This window comes from Silurus aristotelis (genome assembly GCF_946808225.1).
Source record: "Silurus aristotelis genome assembly, chromosome: 19".
NCBI classification, from domain to species: Eukaryota; Metazoa; Chordata; class Actinopteri; order Siluriformes; family Siluridae; genus Silurus; species Silurus aristotelis.
In genome coordinates, this window is record NC_139592.1 from 8,256,358 (window position 1) to 8,278,954 (window position 22,597).

Genomic DNA, 22,597 nt, shown 5'->3' on the forward strand with positions numbered 1-22,597 from the left:
AACCTTCGGAGGTAAGGCTTTTTCTTTTTGGCTTTACACAAACCCATCACTTATTTATGTCCTACAATAGTAAGCCAGATTATGTTTTTGTAGTTACAAAAATAGTAATTATCTTTAATTCACCATAAAATGTAAATCACATAGCAAAAGACAAACAAAAAACCCTGAAACACTTGATATTATGAATATCTTATTATATTTAACTTTATAAACGGACCTATACGGTTATGTCATGAAACTGTTAAGCCAACCATGTTATTTGTTTCAACGATCTGTTTTCGACATTCAATTTAATACAATTGAATTTAATTGTCCCAAGTAGCTTTATAGAAATAAATTGATTACAAATATAAATCATGAATTTATAAATATGTCCCTGTAAATGTATTCCTAATGAGCAAACCAGTGGGGATGATAGCACTTCTTGAGCTGATATGAAGAAGAAACCTTGAGAGGAACCAGACTCAACAGGGGATCCATGCTTGACATGCAGTTTGCTCAAAGTTAATTGGTAAGCAAGTTTTCCTTGTTATATATTTCAAGACTGAGCGATAGAAGTTGTTTTGATGATCCCAATTATTTGTATTATATTAAATATGTCTTGGCTGAACATCTCTCTACAATTTCTTTCATGTAATTGTCTGCCTGCAAATGAGAGTGCAAGAGCATTAAACCGCAGCTGTCCTGAAAGCACCAATAAGATGTTTACACGACTATCATTGCAATTTACACCGCATGCTTCAGACGTCTTCAGATTAATGATGACAAGCAGCACAAACAGAAATCACAGGACAAATCATGTTCTCCACAAATATATCAGCCTTACTTCCACACCCTGTAATTTTCCAAGAATAGATGGACGACTAGTGAAATTACAGCTTTGGACGGGTGACGCGGTGCCAGCTGAAAGAGCACACATGGCAGCGTTTATAGAGTTTGTGCATCCTTATATCAGCATCATCCTTTTACTTCTGTCCCTCTCCACCCCAGCGACACATGTTCTCATGATAAGTACATTTATAGTAAAACAGGATTGGTTTAAGTGATATAAATATGTCGATTCCGACCTTTATGCACAGATGAGGATTTAACATATTAGGAATTAGGCTGGTGCTACATATTATAATAATTTTTTGTTTGTAATAATACTCCATGCTTGTGACATAGTTCAAGAAAATTATCTACAGGAAAACAATCATCACAGTTTCAGGCTCCCTGATGAAAACATAGTATGAGGCGTGTGTGACTATGTGTGCTCTATTGGAATGGTGTCTCATAAACTCTCAATTTTGACATGTGAGAGGTTTCTGTGATTTCAGTAATATTAAAAAGTCTAAAAAGTTGTGATGACATATTGTTTGATTTTAGATTCCTTGATTCTTATGGGAGAGCATCTGAGTACTACCAGGTGGTCTGGCTTTTTTTTTTTGGTACAGTAGTGTGTAAATAGTTGTGTGTGAGTGTGCCCTCCGATGGGTTGGCTATTGTCCCATGCCTTGTACAATGAGATTCCTGAGATATGCTACAAGCAACCCAGTGTTGGATAAGCAGCGCAGAAAATGAATTGATGCTCAGTAGTTGGAGAATGTAGGTATAACAGCACTATGTTATGCTTCATTAATAAAACATAGTATTAAATTGACTTATTGAAAATTAAAAAATAAATTTCTTAACCCGGGTGATACTTATAAATGTTCTGCTGTTAATACCTACACTATACGGCCAAAAGTATGTAGACACCTGTATGTGATTCTTCAAAGTAGTACGCACACAATTGTACTGAATGTCTGGAAGAGACATTGTTACATATAGATTATTGCACAGGAAGCTGAGGTCAGCCATGTTATGACACCCCTGGAGCAGACAGGGTTAAGAGCCATACTTAAGATCTCAACTTCACTGTATGCTGTAGTATTGCAATTTCCCATCACTGGAACTTAATGGCTCAAGTTGCTAGTCCAGCATGAAAATGCCTCTGTGCACATGTTTTTCCAAGGATTGAGTGGACAAACTGGAGTGATATGAAAATATTTTTTTATTAAGACTATTTTTTTATAACATGGACAATGCCATTTTCACATACACATTAGCTTTGTGTACTGGTCAGCGCTGCACTGTCCTTGTGATAGTAGTCTTATTGAACTGTGTTGTATTGTTTATAGAAACATTGTTTGCTCAAATTAGCACATATGCACTCACACACGTCATTCTGTGTGCATGTATACAACATTGAGGAAACATTGTTTTATTTTACTGTCTACTGTATCCACAGCATATGGGTAAAATGGCAATAAAAGTCACACGACTTTATTAAAAAACTAATTATTTTGCTATTTTGGGTCATTTTTTCCACATTACATGCATCTTTCAAATTAAACGATGCATTATAGATGCATTATATATACACTAGGTACTTTTGTCTACAGTGTACTAAATGTGTACTTACTGTGTGTGTGTGTGTTACTACTGCTTTTTTCTTTTATAAAAAGTTGAAGAAGCCCTGACATGAAATACAGTAGTGTTTGCTTTTATTTGGTGATTGTCCTGCAGTCTTTCCGAAGGGTGGCGTTTTGCACCGTACTTTCCTCTCTCTCTCTCTCTCTCTCTCTCTCTCTCTCTCTCTCTCTCTCTCTCTCTCTCTTATCAGCAATTCAGATTGCATGCAAATAGGGAGCTCTCAAAGAGCTGAGTGAGTGTGTGTGTGTGTGTGTGTGGGAGGGGAGGGGAGTGTAGAGGGGGGGAGAGAGGAGCCTGTTGGTGGTGAAACACATTCCTTGGGAAAGAATCCCGCTCCTTTCTTCTCCTCCGGCTGCTTGAGCAGAGCTGCTTGAGCAGAGCACACAGCAGCCCGAAAAGTAGGCGGCGTGCGTCCGAGCCAGTGTGCACGAGTGACAGGAGCGCTGATCGCACTGAACTCGGAGCAAAAGTGAAGGTCCGGATTCTATCAGCGCGACTAAAAAAAGAAAAGAGAGACAGAAACAAACAAACAACACAAAGACAAAGTCTGTAGAGTTTGTTGACTTTTCACTTATTTTAGTAATGATGAGAGGAGCGCTGCGCGCGCTCGCCTGGGCGCTCGTCGCCGGCTTTGCTTTCTGCGCACTGTGCCCCGAGAAAAAGCTGCAGGAGCGCGAGGAGGAAGCCAACGTCGTGTTAACCGGCACTGTGGAGGAAATCCTCAACATGGACCCGGTGCACAACACCTACTCCTGCAAGGTGAGCCTCAAACACAGCGTCCACATACTTTATCCTAATCAATGACCCACGCGATCGTCTTTAATTCTTCCCTCCCGGCTGTATACCCCGAGCAACGTTCATTCACTAGACCTCAATCACGAACACCTGGTTGCGTTGCCAGATTAATCGATATCACCTTCTAGCAATTTCCGTGCTTTTTTTTTTTTTTTACGCAGAGCACGTTTACAGGTCTTCGTAAAACTGTATTACCATAACATAATCAGAAAACATCTCCAGCCCACAACAAATACGTGTTCAAAAACATTTTACTAGGGCTAAAGTGCAGCACGCATGCTCAGACAGTCGACTTGATTTTATTCGAACACCTGTTAGTTTTGTAATGCTGCATTCAAATCGTGTTGAGGTTTAGTTTCTAGCTATTTTTTGTAATAAAACAATTAGAGATGGACCATATAACACCTGTTATAATATTTATGACAAATAGAGTTGAGTTCAAAGCCACAGTTTGCATGAATAATCGAAATGTGAAGAGTTGGATCATTTTCATTGGACTATCCATGAAAGTATGTGGTGCTGTGCACTTACCTGTTATAGACCATATCTCCTTTTTTTTCCTTTTTTTTTTCGCAAATAATTACACTTTTTATATTTAAAAGCCATAGAAAAAAATGTATACACAGGGTAATAATTAACATGCTGTATATACATATAGATAAAGTATATGATCTGCCATGTCAGGTTGATGTCAGTCAGGACATATAGTTACACCAAACACTTGTTACACCACCACAACAACCTATTATATTATTATTATTAATATGTTGTTTTGATATGATTATATTATCTGATGTACAATCTATAGAAAATGAGACCCTGTGTGTAAGGACTATAATAAAAAAAAAAGGGCAGTCAAATCCCTGAGTCATTTTTTTTCCTTCAGATTTGTGGGGAAGCAGAGAACAGATCATCGAAGACAATTTCTATTCGGAGCAAATATGAATATGTAAACTTCCATACATTTTGAAGCCCATGCAATAAAACTATATCTGAGCATAAAGCAATCTGTGTTTATTATTCTCTAATTATTGCACTGTTTTGCTATTTCAAGGACATATGCGCTTTTGCGACCAACATTATTTTTAATTGCCAGCTTGTCATTGCCTGAAGTAGAAAATCACCCAATTTCTAAAAGAGCCAACATTCACAAAAAAAAAAAAACCTTCGTTGTAGTTTGATGCATTCAGGACTTTTCCTTGAGACAGATATACTATGACAGGCAATGACTCAAGGCAATTTTTTTGAGATAAATTTAATTACTTTTGCTGCCATAAAACATAAAATAGGTAGTCAGCATTTCTTTCTTTCATTGCAGAAATAAAAAGACAATTACTTAATAAAGTTATACTTAATAATTATAATTATGCTATGGAAAGAAGCAGCATTGTGATTTCATTGTTTGTAATTTGATTGTTTTAATCTGTTCTGTAGGTAAGGGTTTGGCGCTACCTCAAGGGCAAGACCATTGTCAAAGGAGACCTACTGCTTGATGGTGGGAACAAGGTCATAATCGGTGGTTTCGGGGACCCGGATATCTGCGACAACCAGGTGGCCAGTGGAGACACACGCATCTTTTTCGTCAATACAGCCCCAGAGTATATGTGGCCCATGCACAGAAATGAGCTGATGCTTAACTCCAGCCTGATGAGGATTACACTACGCAACTTGGAGGAGGTCGAAAATTGTGTTGAAGGTGAGCCAAATCCCAAAGCTCAGATATCAGATATTACTGATACATCGCTATTGGTGTTGAATAGTGAACTTTGAACTCCAGTCTGGTAACTCAATTGAAAACAAGTGAATGCTCAGTAAATAATAGTGTAGATCAGGGGTGGGCAATTAATTTTTACAAGGGGCCACATGAGAAACCTGAATTGTGTCAGAGGGCCACACCAACGATAATATTTTAGGGATGCACCAAAATAAAAATTATTTTCCGAAACCAAAAACCAAAAATGAGGAAACCAAGGCCCAAACCGAAACACCGAAAGAAAATATTGTCAATTATTAGAACCATTGCATTTATGGCTATGAGTGTGTACTAACCTCACTAAAGTCAATGCATTGCAGTTCAAAGAATAAATCAATTACAAAAGTTTTTTATTTATTATTATAAATTATTGTTATATATTTGTTACCATTCATAGTATTGACAGACAGACAGCGGCCAATTATTATTAGCAACGGTCTGTTAACGAAAATAATTGACTGGCGAACGTTTGGAAGCCCATTCAAGTGAAAGGAATGTTCTAATCTACAGCATTAAGAAGAGCTGTGTATTAAATAATATTATATTATAATAATTATTATTTTCGGGATCCACAGGGAATGTTTCAAAGATCAATCCGTCGATCCACTGGCGACCAGTGATCTAGGGCAATGAAATCCATAATTTTTTTGTGTTATGCCTTTTGCCTTGGCACCATCACTGGAAAACTTTCTTGCCTTTTCAAAAACGTCCTCTACAGACGGAGTGCGCATGCTCGGATTGACTTTACTTTTCTGCGCCGCGTTCTTCTCATATTTAGAATGGCAATCGGGATGTTTGGATTTCAGGTGATAAATTAAACCCGACGTGGAGAAACTCTTTGCAGTAAAATTTAGCTAATTTCAGCATTGCATGTTTTGCAAATCGCTATCTGTGGGATTTTCTCCGAAATATTGAAATAAGTCCACACCGCAGACATGTTGGCTCTTATCCATATAACCGTGTGCTGGCTGTGCTTTTTTTTTTTGCGTCATTTCAATTGTGTTTCTGCCGTGTTGTTTCGGTGATTTAGGTATTTCGGGCGAAAATCTTCGGTGGCTGAATTTTCGGTGCATCCCTGTAATTTATGATTGGCCTCACACGGGCCGGACAGAGACATACAAAGGGCCGGATGTGGCCCGCGAGCCGTAGTTTGCCCAGGTCTGGTGTAGATGCTTATTATTGAGGAATAAGCATACGAAAAGTTTTCTTGGCACACACCTGGAAAAAATCCACACTCATTTGCTAACATATGCTAGTGTTTCCTGCTGGCTAGGATTTCTTGATTTTTCTTGTTTGAACATCTGCTGTACCGTTGTATGAAACACTCCCAAGTGTATGAAATGTTCTGGGCATCATTGCTGATTATAGCAGTTCATTTGTGATACCTTAGGGATATCATATGCTCTTTGTCATGTCACTGACCTTTCAGGTCTCAATGAGAAGGAGTTTATGCTTACTGACAATGCAGCTCCAGGGCTTTTGATGACCCTGAGTGAAAGTCAATCCTCTGCTTCCTCCAGGACAGTCTTTTACACCATCAGGAGGGAACAACTAAAAATCTTAATGCCTAACCCTAAGCTTTAAAGCTTGCACTGGAGCTCAGATCTCTGTACATGCCCTTTTCTTTTTCTTATTTTTTTTCTATTGCAGGTCTTGGCTTATAAAAGGCTTAGCATAAAGGTTGTAAAAGAGTCTGGTCACCAATTTAATCTAAAGAAGGCCTCAGCAATAATGTGTTAGGCAGGTGGAAATGGAACTCAAAAGGGAAATGACAAATAAGATTCTCTAGTGGATTGAAAAAAGAATGGAATGATAGCTTAGCCGTAGGTAAATAATCACCCAAGGTGACCTGTTCAGAAGATCATTAATACTTAAGTAAAGAATATTAATTTAGATATTATCTTCTATAACATCCGAAGTAGACAATACTGTGTCCTTTGCTGTAAAAAAAGAAACGTGTAACCAATTGTCTATGAAAACTTAAAAATGCATAGAATTTGTATGTAGAATACCAGTAAGACAGTGTATTTCTTATTATTTCTCATTCATAGAAATTCTTCTGCATGCTTTGTCTTTACTCCCATACAGTGGCTTTGCTAGTAGTATACATTAGATTTAGGCATTACAGCTGTCGAAGAGCACAAATGTGGTTATGTTACACAATTATTTTATGTGTTAGGATAAAGAATGTCCTCATCTATCATTTGTTTAATAAAAAGTCAAGCTCTTAAGAAAGGTGAAGTGCCATTTTGACCCTTTTGTCAGTATCCAGCATTTGTACACACAGCATGACTAAAACGTGAGGAAGTGTGTGTGTATTGAGAATGAGCCTTGAAAACAAGACTACACTTGCAGGCCTGTGTCATGTATCCGCTCCTCACTCCTCACTTCTGACAGTTCAGATAGCACTAAGTTATGAAAGGATTCCTGGCAGGACTCGGGAACAGCGTTGTCGAAAAAATCAAACAACAAAGAGCTCTGTTAATAGAGAAAAGGTAGGAAAAAAGCATAAAGGACAAAGGCAAAGAAAGATGGTGGAGGAATGCTGGGTACAGGTGTCGACTGGAATGCTGACCATATTTTGCTTGGCACTTCTTACCGTGGGATTGTGACCGAAGACCACAGGAGAGGCCTGGAGGTATTGTGTTCTCACTCTCACTCCTGCAGCCTCCCCATGGCCACAGGCTGCTCGCAAGGACTCTTGGCTAATGCTTTTATTAGTGCGAAGTGCATGCAGTAAAAGACTTACTAGGTGGCCTTTAAAAACTTTCTCACTGCCTTCTGAATAATGTACTGGGCATCTGGGTGTTAGTTTGCTTTAAAGGACAACTGCATCCTGAAAATGTTTTAATTGAAATGGTTGTCATCTGTGTACGTAGGAGACGCTGCTGGTTGGGTAGCATGCTAAAGTCACAAAAAAATATTGTTAGTGCATTTACAATACTGTTTTAAAGAGTAAAGTTGAATAATTCATTAAAGGTGAATTATAACTCCAACTTATAAATTGCATTTGGTTACATGCATGACCAAGTGGTCTGCTGTAATGGCGGGCATGCATTCCGTGTTGAGGAGCGTTCCGGTTTGTGTGTGTCTGAAGTAGCCTTGCCTCTTTGTGAGCCTCCTATGCTCCCGGTCTGTAGAAGCACTTCCCTTTGTTCTGACTGTTTGCGTAAGGAGGAGTTTAGGAATGTCTCTGATTCCTTACTGCACAAAGGTCGACCCCTCAGCTGGCCTACCGATAGGCTCCAGCGGGTAATGATTAATACGTAAGAAATCATTGATGTGAAGGACTTTTCTCACTAATGGTCCTTGTATGAAGTTTGAAGTATTGAATTATGCTTTTTTCTAGCTAGTAACTTTATTAGAACTTTTTTTGCAGTTTCACCTGGATTAGGTCTACTATTTCATGACATTTATGAGATTTTCTTTTTATAAGAATGAATTATTACAGGATGCTGTTTGACAAGATCTGTCCTGTTGTATGTTGATCAGGGCTGTGTGAATATGTATAGTAGTAATACAGGTGAATTGATGTATTATAAAAATTAAACAAGTTATCTAATTAGCTTGGCTATGAAGATTAAATTTGCATCTATAAACATAATTTTGTTAAATAAATTGGATTTGAAGTTATGTTGTTCTTTTATGCCAGTGTTTCACTTGCAGCTTGACATAATTTACAGTATACAGATGGACCCCGAGGTACGATGGTCCGGCTTACGTTTTTTTACGATGACGATAGCGATACAACAAAATTGAAAAAATATTTTAAATTCCACACAACTCCAACAATCTCTCGCCCTGTGAGATGCCCCACTCTCGCTACCGGTCGACGGACTAAAGTTGTCTCAGTGTATATTTTTTCTGTTTCAAACGGAAACAGCAATTTAAACAGCAATTTTAGTGATAAAAGCAGGTCTTCCAAGCCTCCAAGCATGTCTTCTGCTTGGACGGAAAAAAAGAAGAGGAAAGCCATTAGTTTCTAACAGAAAATAAACATTATAAATCAGCATGAAGCAGGAAAGGCTGCCACAGTCTTAGTACCATCTTCGGCTTACATTTTTGACTTACGATGGGTCATCGTGACGTATCGTAAGTAGAGGACTACCTGTATACATTTGTTGTATGATATTTTTGGTCATGTAAACCTTAGGATTTTTGTGATTTTTTTCTATCAATCCTCAGCTATTACTTAGCTATCACACTTACTATACAGGCCAAAATGTTTCTCTATACACTCTTGCAAATTAATCTGGCACCTGTAGTTCAATATAACTTTTTTTTTTGTCTCACCCCAAAACCAAAAGGAAATCGAGTAGGAATGCAGATGAGTAAAATATAAATAGTATTTAAGAAGAGCTGATGCTTTGGGGCATGTAAAGTTGTTAAGTTCTATTACAAGCATACCCTGCAGATACTGTATTTCATGGTCATGTGACCTACAAATAAAGTGGAGCTTGCATGCCCATCATGCGGTTGTAATTAAAGCTTTAAACATTTTAAAAAGAAAAATCAGGTATACAGTATATAATATGCATGGACATTTTCCACATATTTCCCCCCAGTTTGATTACAACTGGGAAGTTGTAATCAAATGCTGGTGCATCTTTTCGAAACACCAGCATTATTTAATGTTGCTGCAATCCAAGTGGGGAGAAAGTTTCCCATCCCTACCATTACTAGAGCTTTTCCCTTTCAACTCCCATCTTTTTGATGACTGTGACATTATTTGGTTTTATGTGGCTATAGAATTTTTGTTGCATCCCTGGATTGTTTTGTGTGCTTACGATGTACATGATAAGGTTGTACATCTCACAGTTGACCATAAGCATACTGTGCATCTGTAAAACTTTTTATGTTTGAATAATTCATAAGAACAAGAAGCAAGAAAAAGTTATTAGGGTGCTGGAGATTGTAGACTGTAGTCATTAGTTTTCTAGGTCTTTCTTAAAGTATGGAATGATCCGCATGGATTGCAAGTAATTGGTGTGAGGGGGTTGGGGTGGTAGATTGATGCAAAGTAGTATGAGTGGATAGCTAAGTAAGAAGTGGAGCTGGCAAGGAAAAGGTAATTAAAGTGCAGAGGAGAAAAGCAATGGAGTGACACAGGTCTGGAATGCACCTGTTTGCCAGCTTCCTGTAATCTCTAGTGTTATTACATTTTTTGTTATTACAAGATTATAATTAAAATTCTGAAGGTGAGTCCATGTTTGGAATTATGATGAAGCACTTGGAATAAAAAGGTCATGAAAGGCAGAGAAAGAAATGTTAGACATCCTTTCCATGCCGGTCTTTTCATTCGAAGCTACCATGTGTAGTCAATTTTCTGGATTTTTTTACTCTACAACTTCTGGTTAGTCATTAATACATCAATGTTTGCTTGACTTCTGTGCAGTCAATGTTTCAGTGATTCAGTGCATCAGTCTCTGCGGCTATGGATTGAAGTGTCATGTTGCCAATGTTCATCAGAGCACGAAGGACTTTATGACGCCATTAACCCATTTAAGCAGAAAGCTTTTCTATGCTCAAACAGCTACATCCTAATCGACCAAGATGTCTTTTTAAAACCTTTACTACAAAGTATGCAAGTGTCCTGGAGTGTTCACCACAGCATGGTTTGAGATGCGGTCAAGTTCCGCCCATGAGGAGGAAGTACTTATTTGGTTGCTTCGTTTTCATGGCTTAAATGTGAAGTGAACCGGAAAAGCCCTCAGATTCCAGACACAAAAGGCTGAGCAGAGACCAAAGCATGGGGCTTTGTGGGATTCGGATTCCCTGAGATCTGTGACTACATTCCAACTTGGACTTAGCGCTAAAGAGTCACAGCTGCCGTGTCCAGTGTGGCTAATCAGGCACTGTTCACGGATGTGTGCCAAGAGTTTGCGGATGCCCAGCAATCATTTGTGTTTTATTTCAGTTTTGGTTAATGACTTAATCTGTGTATGATTTTTTTTTTTGCTAATGGAAAATTGTTAGTTTGCATGATTGAGTGAGTTGAAATTGAGCTTTCATATTTCTATCAATAATTTGGGGGCATTTGTATAATGGTGGGTTATGCCAGGTTTGCATTTGGGTTGTACAAAGCGAAAGAACTTTTAAAGTTTTTTGGTAGTGGGTGGGAAAAATTAGAAAAATGCTTGTACAATCTGTATTTAGATTAAAAAGATTCAGGTATTGTTTTGATTTGAATTTACAAGTAAAGTTTTGTAGTTAAACTGTCCAAAACACTACATTAACGGACAAAAAAAACATTTCAATTTGGCAGAACTCAGTACACAGTTTCACATACAAAGCAAATTTAGGCGTGTACAGTATAATTCATGTTATAGTAGCACCAGTGGAAAACAAAATATGTTAACATTTGACAGCACAAACGATTACAGCCTAAAGCAAATGATTATCAGTTTCACTATTGGGACCTTTGAAGGGAAAAAGGGGTCAAATGGTCACTGGGGAATACACAATCCAATTTTATAGTTTGTTTGCTAAATTAGCTAGTCCTGGTGAACTCAGTGGCATTGGGAAAGAGCTTGTTTAGTCTGTAATGTACTGGCTGTGGGTGGCAAGCACATGCCAAAAATGGCTACAGGATAAGAGGATAGCGATTATAAACAAGAATAATGTTGTGTGGGAAGCTAAGGTGGACTGGTGTTAATAAATGTTCAGCATAACCTTCTGGTATTCTGTAGTGTGGTATTCTCTTGAGCCGTGTCAGGATGAAATGGAATCCAAATTTCACAGTCACCCAAATTTTGACATCAATGTAATTGTGGAAAAAAATACAATTGTGAAGTCAATAGATTTATTGTCCACATTTATTAAATTATATTTCTTTACTCTTTGCTCTTGATAGCCACCAACCAATCAGAACAAAACTATGTGGAAAAAACGGTTGTGATTGGATAAACTGAGCAAAGGTAAAGGGAAGGCAAACCTTAGCACACGTTCGGTTAAAAATTAACAATGCTATTCCTAGAAATGAACTAAAAGTAACTAGAGGTTCTGCCCAGTGAGGCGTCTGTTGCTGTTCAATTTGCTTATGCTTATTTAGTAGGTTTACGTATAACACCTCAGCAGGATAGTTTTGGCATATGTAAACCTAGGATTTTAAAGTATTTTCCTAGAAAAATTAAAAATTTAACTGACATCTCTTTTTAGTTCAAAATGCCTAACCCTGATTCAAAACAACTTTATTAAAAGTTTTTCTAGCATTTTCGAGCATTAGAGAACTCAAGTCAAGTCAAGTTTATTTGTATAGCCCTTTTCACAACAGACATTGTCTCAAAGCAGCTTTACAGAAAACAACAGTACTATAGCAAAAGTGAGTGTCGAAGATAATTGCTTCAGACCCAAAAATATTTTGAAGGCGTAATGTCTATGGAGTTGTTCTCAAAATGTTCCCAGATGTGCTGCGTGAAATAAAGCATTTGTGTTCTTGCTAACTGCATATCAGCGTGTCTTATCTGCTGGACATGAGTATTTCCAGATTGTCCTATCTGCAGGATGTTGATGATATTTGTTGGTAGGGGGCCCGAGATAGTTGTGGAAGGATGCTCTTTTCTTCCCATGCTCTTTTTCCTCCTACTTTCATGTCTGGATGTTTTCCTTTGGTCCTTGATGTGTCATGGTGTCTCCACTCGGAATTCCAGCCAATGGGCTCTCAATAGGACATCAATTTGGATCGGATTGCTTCTACTCAGGACTTAATTTTATTTTCACTTGAATACATAAGTACTTACTGCTTGGAAACAAACCCACAGAATAATTTTTCTTCCAACATCAGCTTTTCCGATTTTCTGCAACTTCATTATTATATGTTCAAAAGTTAAAAAACTAATACAAAAATGTAAAAAGACTAGATCATACCTTTGTTTTTTGTGGCACAGCATGACCATACAGGGTCCCTGGTTCCATTCAGAATTCGGGTTACTGTCTGTTTGTGTTTCCCCATTACCCAGTTTCCACCCTTTTCTGGTAGGTAGATTGAATATGGGTAAATGTGGCCTCTTGGTATGAATGTGTGAGACAATGGACCGGCATTATTTGAACCTCATACAAAGTGTTTTTGGGATGGACTTGTGACCCTGACCAGGATAAAGCCTTGAAGATGAAATAATTCATAAATGGCATTTATTGCTGTGTTTTAATGAGAAGCATCAACCTCCATCTTTGTGCTTGAATCAGTATGTACTCATTGTGTTTGTGTTTTTGGAGCTTTACTTATGAGTTTACAAGTCTCCCAGAATAAACATCTAATTTGGACAGGTTGTTGGGTTGCTACTTGACCCTAATCCTCCTCAAGTGACCAGACTTTCATACATGTCAGATTTTTTCAGTTCTTGTGTCTCAATCTGGACCCTAGCTGTAGATGCATTCCCATTATTCCCACAGTTCTTGACACCAGTCTTGTGATGCATACCTGTAATTACACTGGAATCTGGGCTGTAAAGCCATCAGTGTAATAAGCACCAGGTGCAACACTGACTTACTTAGCTAAATTCTAAATTCTTTCTAAAACTCAACAGTTTTGCTGAGGAGCAATGCCTGCTTAACAAAACCATAATAAAGGTTTCGAAAATTCTTAAACATTTTAATATTTTTTACACACTAGTGTACACTAGTCGATGTAGAACTTTGGGGTAGCAAGTTGCAAATTAATCACATAATGCTGATTTATAGGTTCATTCTAGATTTGTTTACAACTACTGTGAACGAGTAATGTTTAGTTTCACAGAACGAGTATATTTGATTGACATGGCAGATGACCGGCCACAGACATTACCACAGCTTGTTGGAATACATGCATAAGCATCTCATTTACTCACCACTAAATGCTTTACCCAAGGCATACTCTTAATCAACTTTCGATTATGTCTTCGTCTTATCCAATGACTGTCCTGCTTCAAAAAGCTTGCGATGACAATGTTTTTTTCCCAGTAAAAACCAGCTCACAGCATGTGTAGACATGAAACTGTAGACAATATAGTAGTTGGCATCCTTCCCCATGCTTAAGGTTGTGGGCAAAAAAATGCACAAAAGTTGTCATATGCACAATACGCCCTATGTATGGGATATTGGGCTCAGACTTCTTATCTCTTGACCAAATATACTGTAAGAGTGATAGTTTTTCAGATCAACCATTCAAAGATTCTCAAGTCTAAAGGGCAGCATCCTCCCCCCTGCGGCAACAGATTTGTTTGGCTTAAATGGAGCCAAGCAGAAACCTTGTTGTTTTACCTAACAATAGCAAGGAAGTGTTGGATTGCAGAGGCAAACATAGATATCTGGCATGTCAGACCCAGACACACAAACATTACAATATAAAGCACACTAAGAAACTTCCTACAACCTGTACCCTTCCTTTTAACTCGAATGTTTAATTTAACCACTCTCTCAATCTTGAATGAGGACACAAAGAATTCTTTCATACTGTGGCAGTCAGTTTGTGGCAAGCAGGTCTTTGGAGAGGAAAGCTCTCATTTTTACCCTGTTATTATGAAACCAAACATGTGGCACTTAGAACTTGTAGGCTTTGAGTGGTGTCAGTGAGTTGGCCATATAACTGAGAAGTTTGTTCAATTCGTCTTGACTATGGTTTCTAATTGATAGCACACTTAATGTTAAGTGATCTACTCAAATAAAAATGTATTAAAGCTGTGTCACTGATCTGCTGAGGCCAGAGCTAAAACAGAGGAACCCAATGAGGAGCTCACTGAAACGATGACGCTTAGAACAGAGGAGCCGAGAAGGGTAGTGGGACAAAGTGATAGAAAAGGAGAGGACGGGAACACAGCCAACACTGCGGTTTAAGTTTGTGCTTGCTTGTGCAGAGATGAACCCACTGGGAGTGAGGCCTCCTGCTTGTCCCCTTCCCCCGGTCTTATGGGTATCAGTGTTCTCTGGCTTTTCTTATGTGGTGTCGGGACAGCTGAAAGGAAGAAGGGTTTAAAGGGTAGCAGTTCTTTTGTCTACTTATCTCCTCTCGCCACAGACAGGACGGAATTCTGCAGTGTTTTTGTAGACACGTAGACCACATACACACAGACACACACACTCACGCACAAACGCTATCACATTTCCTGAATTGAATCTCCTCTAATGAGTTCATTAATTATTTGTCGGCTATTGATTACATTTAATACTGTCGCTATCGTGAGAAGGCCTCGACTCAAACACATGCAATCCAGTACTTGGTGAGCTTTAGTGAAAATACGCTACGGCCAAATATGCTTTGCTAGATTTCAATCTGTAATTAAGCTTGATAACCAAATGCTATTATGAAAACCAGAAAAATCATAAATGCCCAAAACATATAAGGCACTATAAAGGATTTACAGCATCTTTACTGTATGTATAAAATGCATCAGAGTCTGTAAATTTATTTTTAACACTTAGCATGCATGGTGACTATTTAGGTATGGCATAGTTTACTTGCTTGTTCATGATTTGGTAGAAAAGCTGCAGTGGTTAAGCAATTCAATGATTAAATTGTGAGTAAATTCCGTGACTCAGCTTCAGCTGCTCTGATTGGTTCAGTGTGGACACCAAAAAGATTTTTACACCCAAGTGGACCTCCCATGTTTTAGTGGATTCTATAGATTTGTACTTTTACAGATTTGCTGTAGTAATTCTAAAAAAGAGTCTAGTGCCAATGTTATATGCGAAAGTATAATTAGTACTTGTGCAACCTGAACTGCTGTGATTGAGGACTTCTTTTCTGGTGTTTACTAAACACTTCCCGCACCATTAGTTAAATTTTCTTTAGGTTCCCCGACAAAGCATATCTAATTGTATGTAATTGTAATTCAACTACAGTAACATTTCTTCCAGATGTGTTTGGATGCTTCTCGGCTTTGCTGTTCCCTGTTTTTGGAAGGTTTGTGTGCATTGCCAAGGGGAAGCCATGCAATTAAACCATTAAGTAGGATTTGCGAGGAGAAGTAGGATGAGTGGAAATCCATTCATGATTCCCGTGGAATTCCCCAGTGCTTCTGTGAGCTTAGGGTCATGTAGATGGATGGGGCTTGGTACGGACTGGCTTGGTACAGACTGCACCTGTGTGTTAGCATGTATGTATAAGAGTGTCTGCGTGTATGTGTGTATGTGTGTATCTATACCTAAAGCAGTAGATATGGCTGTGTGGGTTAGGTCCAGGGCAGGTGAGTGCACGCTTCCACATAAATTCCATTTCCTAAAATGGCAACTCTCTAAAAAGAGAAGAATAATGGCACTTTTGCCTTTGTCTCAGGCAAATTTAGTAAGAGAGCATAGAAGATTTGAGTTGAGTTTTGAATGGGAAGCGATATTTCAGTTTAATTGTCTTACATCACCTTTCTCTAATGGTTCATAGTGTCACTTCTGAAATATGGTGTTTAGTAACACCCTGCTTCCTCACAAAGCAATTCTATCCCTCTAGGTCATTTCTCTGCTTGCTCTGATCTTTCCGTCTCACTAACTTTTTGTTTTCAGGGGGCTGGATAAATGTGCTTGGTCACATTGTGAGATCAACAGGCTAGCTGAGGGACCACTTGCTGACCTAATGGGGGAGGGGTCTGGGGGCTGGATGGCAGGCATTTTGTGGCATTTTGCAGTTTGCCTGGCTGTAGTTGTCAACCAAGCAGACATAGACATCTCTCACAGTCTAAACTAATGTTCATGCAGACATAAAGCAACTTTGGTAAATGGTAATTGATGAAGATAATACTACAGAGAAGTTTATGCAGACCTACAAGGCGATTGGTAAAACACATCAATGATGTTTGTGATATGCTTGATATTCCTGGAGGGAATATATCAGTCGGTGTCATATTTCAAGTTATTACCGAGGGAAATTAGTGGTTGTCTGCCTTGCTGATGTCACAAGGGGAAATAACAATGCTACAATCATAATAGCAAGTCAATAGGAGATTAAATTACAATTGAATAGGAGATTAAAAAATATTCAGGATAATGAGTAGCTTTCACTACCAGTGTAAAACCAGTGAAAAACAAAATAGGAAGAGCTTCGGTAATGTACCATGCTATATTATTCAGAAATCCAGTGTAGTAGAAGTGGAGCCGAGACAGCAAACATTGGTTTTAGACAGCTGTATCACAGAAGCAGTTGCACTAGTTAGTGATCTACGAGATGACAAGCATAATAATGTGTTGACAGCAGTGCTAGCAGGAAAGTGACGACTTCGAAACTTGAAACCTCTGTTTGAGCAGAAACTACAGATGTCCTAATGAGAGAGCTAAATGTACTAAAGCACTGCTGCACCAATTGCTTTGGGTATAGAGTGAGTAATGCAATGTAGGAAATTAGAGGTCGACCGTATAAATCTGACCGATTTTTGGCATTTTTTAAATAATTGGCATCGGCATAATTTAACTTATCATAACATAACTTTCCATTACCAGCAGGTGGCGGTAATCTGTATTCCACGTCCAAACGGTAAAACCGGAAGAGCTACAACTGTAAATATATAAAGCAAGCAGTGTTTACACCTGCCGCAATCATTACTAACGGATTCATGTGTTTTTTTCAGTCACATATGCTAAGTTGAAAAGACAAGAGCAAGCATGACAACAAGCATGTTCTATTTTATTCTCCTGTGCTAATTTGCTAAGCTAATTAGCTAATCGGAGTTCTCTTTCTTGCCGACGAGCTCCACTGTTGCTCAACATGCAGAATTGCAAAAAAAACAACTGATGCTTCCCAACTCGAGCCAATGGTGCGGGAAAAAACTAAAGCCGACAGACACTCTAAATCCATTTCACATTCCCCAATTTAAATTCTTATCATCTGTTCTTAATCTAGCGTTATTATATTTTAGTGACTTAATATGATGCTGCTTTTGGAGAGAAAATGAGTTACATTTGATGAGCGAATGAGAATAACTTTTGGAGAGAAAATAAGACAAAACTTTGGAGAAAGAAGACGAGAAAGTTTTTGGAACTGTATTGTTAGCGAGTCTTCAACCAGCTGTAGTTTAGGGTAGGCATGGGGGCCAAAACATGCTAACAAGCATTGATAAGAGAGGCTTGTGTAGTTCAATAAATGTTTAATTGTAAGAAAATCGGCCAAACATATAGGCCAAAAAAATTCAGCATCTAATATCGCCAATCGGCTGCCGTGGTTTCTAAATATCGGCAATGGCCAGAGAAAAACCCATATCGGCCGACCTCTATAGGAAATTAGATCCTGGGTAATGTAGCACACTCTTAAGCAAAACTTATTTTTTTAATGAAAAAATTTATCTTGGTTATCCAAGGTGGATTTTTCCACTAACGGATCAAATAATAGGAACATGACCCTCACCACTGGTTTGTTCATATAGAGTGTCTATGCAGTTTTGCCCTGAAGTCCAGTTTACTCGCTTTCTCTCGCTGATATTTCTTCGTCACTTGGCCATGTCGGCACAGACTGAATTAGATGCAGGAATGCCGCTGGAATCTTGATCAGGACCTATTTACATGGAGACAATGAAGCAAGTTCAAGTGATCTTTTCTTTTTTTGCACCCTCATCCTCCCTTTCCTCCCTCCTTATGTCTTCCTGCTTTTGAGCTATGATCTCTGCCAAGTGAACATTGGTGTCCTATTCGAGAAATGAACAATTGCCCCTGTCTTGAATGACAACCCACTCTCTACAGTAGATTTGCCGGGAGTGGAGTGGAATGGGGCCCGGACTTCATATCTGCTCCGAAGGACCAGCCGGCTTTTAATACCCACACATAATTAACTCCTCCTCACTCTCTTCCCTCATCTGCTCATGCAGCCTTTCAGATCAGGCCTGCCGTGGCCCACTCCATCTGTCCCCATCTATTCACATGAAAAATGATCTTGCTAAACCGGCTGTCCTACATGCCCCTGACTGAACGCCACGCCATAGGAGCACACAGCTTCTCTTGCTATAGTGGGAGTCTAGTTTATACTTGCTAGATTATTAGCAGTCAGTCACAGGTGTTGTGGTTTAGATTCGCTTACTTTAGCCTTACTGTTTGCCCATGAGAAAAAGGAAATAATATCTTTCTTAGAAGATCAGATTTTCTTTCTTACCGGTCGCTTGGGTCAATCCATTTAAGAATGAAAATTCCCATTAAACCAGGGTTTTTTATTTGAGAGATAATTTAATCGAATTGAAGCCTTGAGGGTTTCATTTTCTGTTTTGCTTAATAAGGTTGAGTTTGGAGGTGAAGTGATATTAGCAGCTGAGCTCTAGAGAGAAAATCGGTGGCCGAGTCAAGCAGCTCACATTGATCTAGCAAGGGTTGTTGTGTAAAATACTATTTGAAAAAGAAAGAATCTTGCTACTTAACCCGTAGAAGACAACTTTTAGGTGACTATTGCTTGTTTTTTCTATGTGCTTTCTTTGACTCCATTATTTTTGCAGGCAAATGATGTCTGCAAATGTACTTCCTTGTCAAATCTCACCCACTGACCAGCTCACCCCTACCATAGTCTAGCTACTAAACAGGAAGATGATGGGTATCACCTGCTTCTCCTTGACATTTTAAGCCATCTTTTCTGCTGCTCGTGCTGTGTCACAGTGCTATCTGTAATTTTCATTATACATGAGCTCACAGACACTCATGATTGCTTGGTTGCTGTATTTGACAAGGGGGAATGTGTATGACAGCCATTCCAATCAAATTGCACAACCAATTCTGGCCATGAATGGCTGTTGCATTGTCAGAAAATAAACCCACAATCTTCCAATGCTTTTTTTTTTGTTTGTTTTTTCTTATGAATTGCTTTTCTGTTGCAGGCCTAGCAGTTTTGAACAGGGTGGAGGTCTGACTGAACTCACTTGTTTTTTTTTTCTGTAAAAGTAAGGGTTATATGAAGGAAGGCACAGAATAGCTCTAGTCTTTTACCACTGGAGCTTCAAGTGCATTAAAAGAAGGAGGTGTTATGGGATTTGGGGACTGTGGTGTGCCTTAGAATCTGTGTATTGTTGCAGTCTTGTTAATCAAAGCGTGAAAACATGCTTGGAAAGCAGAAGGAGATGGAGCACAACAGCACAATCATTTCCTGCTCTCTGTGCCACTGCTCTATCACCCTGTGCTATTTAGATGGACCGAAGAGCAAGCCAGTCAAGCAATTTTTGCTTTAAATAGAAATGTTCAGTGTGCATATAGCATCCAACTATACATGTAGACATTTTATGCTATAAGCCCATACAATGTGTGACAGTTTCCTCATTGTTGTACCATATGTGTTTTGGCATTTACATTTATTGCATTCAGCAGATGGCCTTAGCCAGAGCGACTTACAATTAACTCATTTATACAACTAAGCAGTTTAGGGTTAAGGGCCTTGCTCAAGGGCACAGCAGGGGCATCTTATGGGTGGTAAGATTTGAACTCCTGACATTCCTATTACAAGTCCTAACCACTGAACCAACACTTTCCATGTCATGGGACATTTTTTTGACTCTCAGAACAACTTTTTATTGTAATGTTTTTAGCTTGACCTTGCTCCAAGGCTCTAAGGCTGCAAAATGGCTCACATCAATAATTCTTCCGGTCACAGTGCCAAAGTCACATTCACTGAAAGCTCTTTACTTGGGTAACAATATTTTCCTCAGCTGATGTCAAACATGAATCCAATAGATGCTTTAAATGTCCAGATTTTGATTTGCTGTATCCATTTCGTGGCTATAAAGCTAAGTCACGGGTAAAAAAATCTAATTATACTCTATTTCAAGTCTTCTAGTTTTTAAACTCTGTAAACACTGCCAAAGACACCAATCTTAAAATGAAATTTCATCATTTTATGACATTGATGTGCACCACAGTCTAATAATAGGGGTCTCACACTATGGTTTTTGGCCATCTCCATCTGTTTCCCCCCCACCACCACTTTAGACTAATAAAGCCTCGCTTAACGCCATGAAGAGAGTGAGGCTGTAAATGCCGGTATGCGCAAACAGCCAGGCTTTTAATGTAAGGCCGCACGGTTTCTCAATGTTTGTTGTATGGACGTGCGCAAAGGAGTACACAAGAGCCAAGCACTTAGCCTATGCCTGAATCCCTGAATTCACCAAGCCCTCAGCTGACTTTGTCCCAAGCTTCATGTGAGAATGCAATTAACATGCCTTACAAACGGCTCTCTGTTTGTGTTTGATTAACCCTCATTCGAGAGATTCTGTAAAGCTAAGCCTGTCTGTGCAGCCATCGGAGCGATCTCAGGGAGAAAGAAAGAAAAAAAAACATGCACAAAGTTGGCCTGAGTTTAATTTTAGGTTCTTAAGCTTCAGAGAAATTGTGTGTGCCAAATAAGTTTTTTTTTTAGTGTCTTTTAGTGCAACTCTGAGCACTATAATCCTGATAAGCCTTTAGCAGTGGAATATAATGGCATGAACGCAAGAGTTAAAACACTTGTACAAAACATGGAAAGTTTCCTTTGTTGAGTATAATGCAATAGGATCCAACATGGAGACTGCTAAAATGCAATGTTTTGTGCAGTGAAAAGCTTAATCCACCTGCTATTTGCTCTTTTGGATAGCCTCTTATTCATGCATTTAAAGAAGTTACACTATAAAAACCACAGTTATGTACATATTCAATTTCTTTTTGTCCCATTGTTTTCCCCTCCAGCTGCCTTTTTTTCCATGAGTTGTGTAGGGAAACTGGACACAAAAGCTATCAAATGACACTCCCCCTCCCTTTAACTGCTAAGGTGAGGACTAGTGCAACATATGAGCAAACAAGTCTTTTATACCTCTAGCTGGAAGGTTTGTTGCTTCTGATGGTTACTGGCTTCCTCATGAACGAGTGCACAAAGCAAGTTTGAGGTGCTTGATTCTTCACCTATGTGGGCCTTACTTGGGTGATGGATGTAGTTTTATTTTGGAAAAAAAAAAGCACAATAAAGCTGTATTAAGGGATGTAGGTGACTTTTACTATGTAGATTCAAACAACTGATTCGGTGTTCTATTCTGACCCTGGTTGGTTTTTAGAGTAGTGGGAATGACAATATTTCAAAGAAAAGAAGATGAAATAGGGTTTTGAGAGGGGAAGAGGGTGTACGAGTCAGGAAATGGCTTTGAAATGGTGTCATACATTTATCTGTCCATCTTCAAAGCCCTAATATGTATTATGTCTCATCATCTCGAAGCCATAGATAACGCTATGCACAAGGAGAAGGCACTGTCTCTTTCGTCATGACGAGCAAGCTTTTAGAAGAGACTACTTAGAAAACCCTTGTGGTGCAAAGCTGCGTCAAACCCTGACAGATGGACCACAAACTCTTTGGCCTTTTACAGTCTGAGTCTTTTTATTTTTTTTATAAAGGCTTGGCAAAGACTGCCATGACTCTGGGTCTGAAAGTGCCCTTATCACTTTGCAGTAATCTGATTTCTGTGACATCTGTGGGACAAAAGGACAGTGCATTTGTAGACATGGATTTGACATAATACACATTATATATGATTAATTCAATGGTCTAATCTTATGTTAGCCAAAAATGTTACCTCAGAAATGTATAAGGAGCAAAACTTTGCATGAATATATGCTTGCAGATGCACAGGAAGTAGCACTGTCAAAAAAGGTGAAGTGAAGGATTTCAAATATAAATAAATATAAAAATATTTATATTTATATAAATAT

At 38.7% G+C, this 22,597-nt stretch overlaps 1 protein-coding gene across 7 annotated transcripts in view; it reads left to right on the top strand.

The window, feature by feature from the left end:
- Positions 1-2,570: 2,570 nt before the first annotated feature.
- agrn (agrin) overlaps positions 2,571-22,597 on the top strand; it is a 253,929-nt gene continuing 233,902 nt past the window's right edge. For 4 of the 7 annotated variants that reach the window (XM_083569679.1, XM_083569678.1, XM_083569682.1 and 1 more), the window contains exons 1-2: positions 2,588-3,216; positions 4,687-4,948. In XM_083569679.1, the coding sequence (XP_083425805.1) occupies positions 3,040-3,216; positions 4,687-4,948 (439 nt within the window). In that variant the 5' untranslated portion in view covers positions 2,588-3,039. Of the gene's footprint in view, positions 3,217-4,686; positions 4,949-22,597 lie in introns of all 7 variants that reach the window. The other 3 variants (XM_083569686.1, XM_083569680.1, XM_083569683.1) reach the window with 3 other exon arrangements.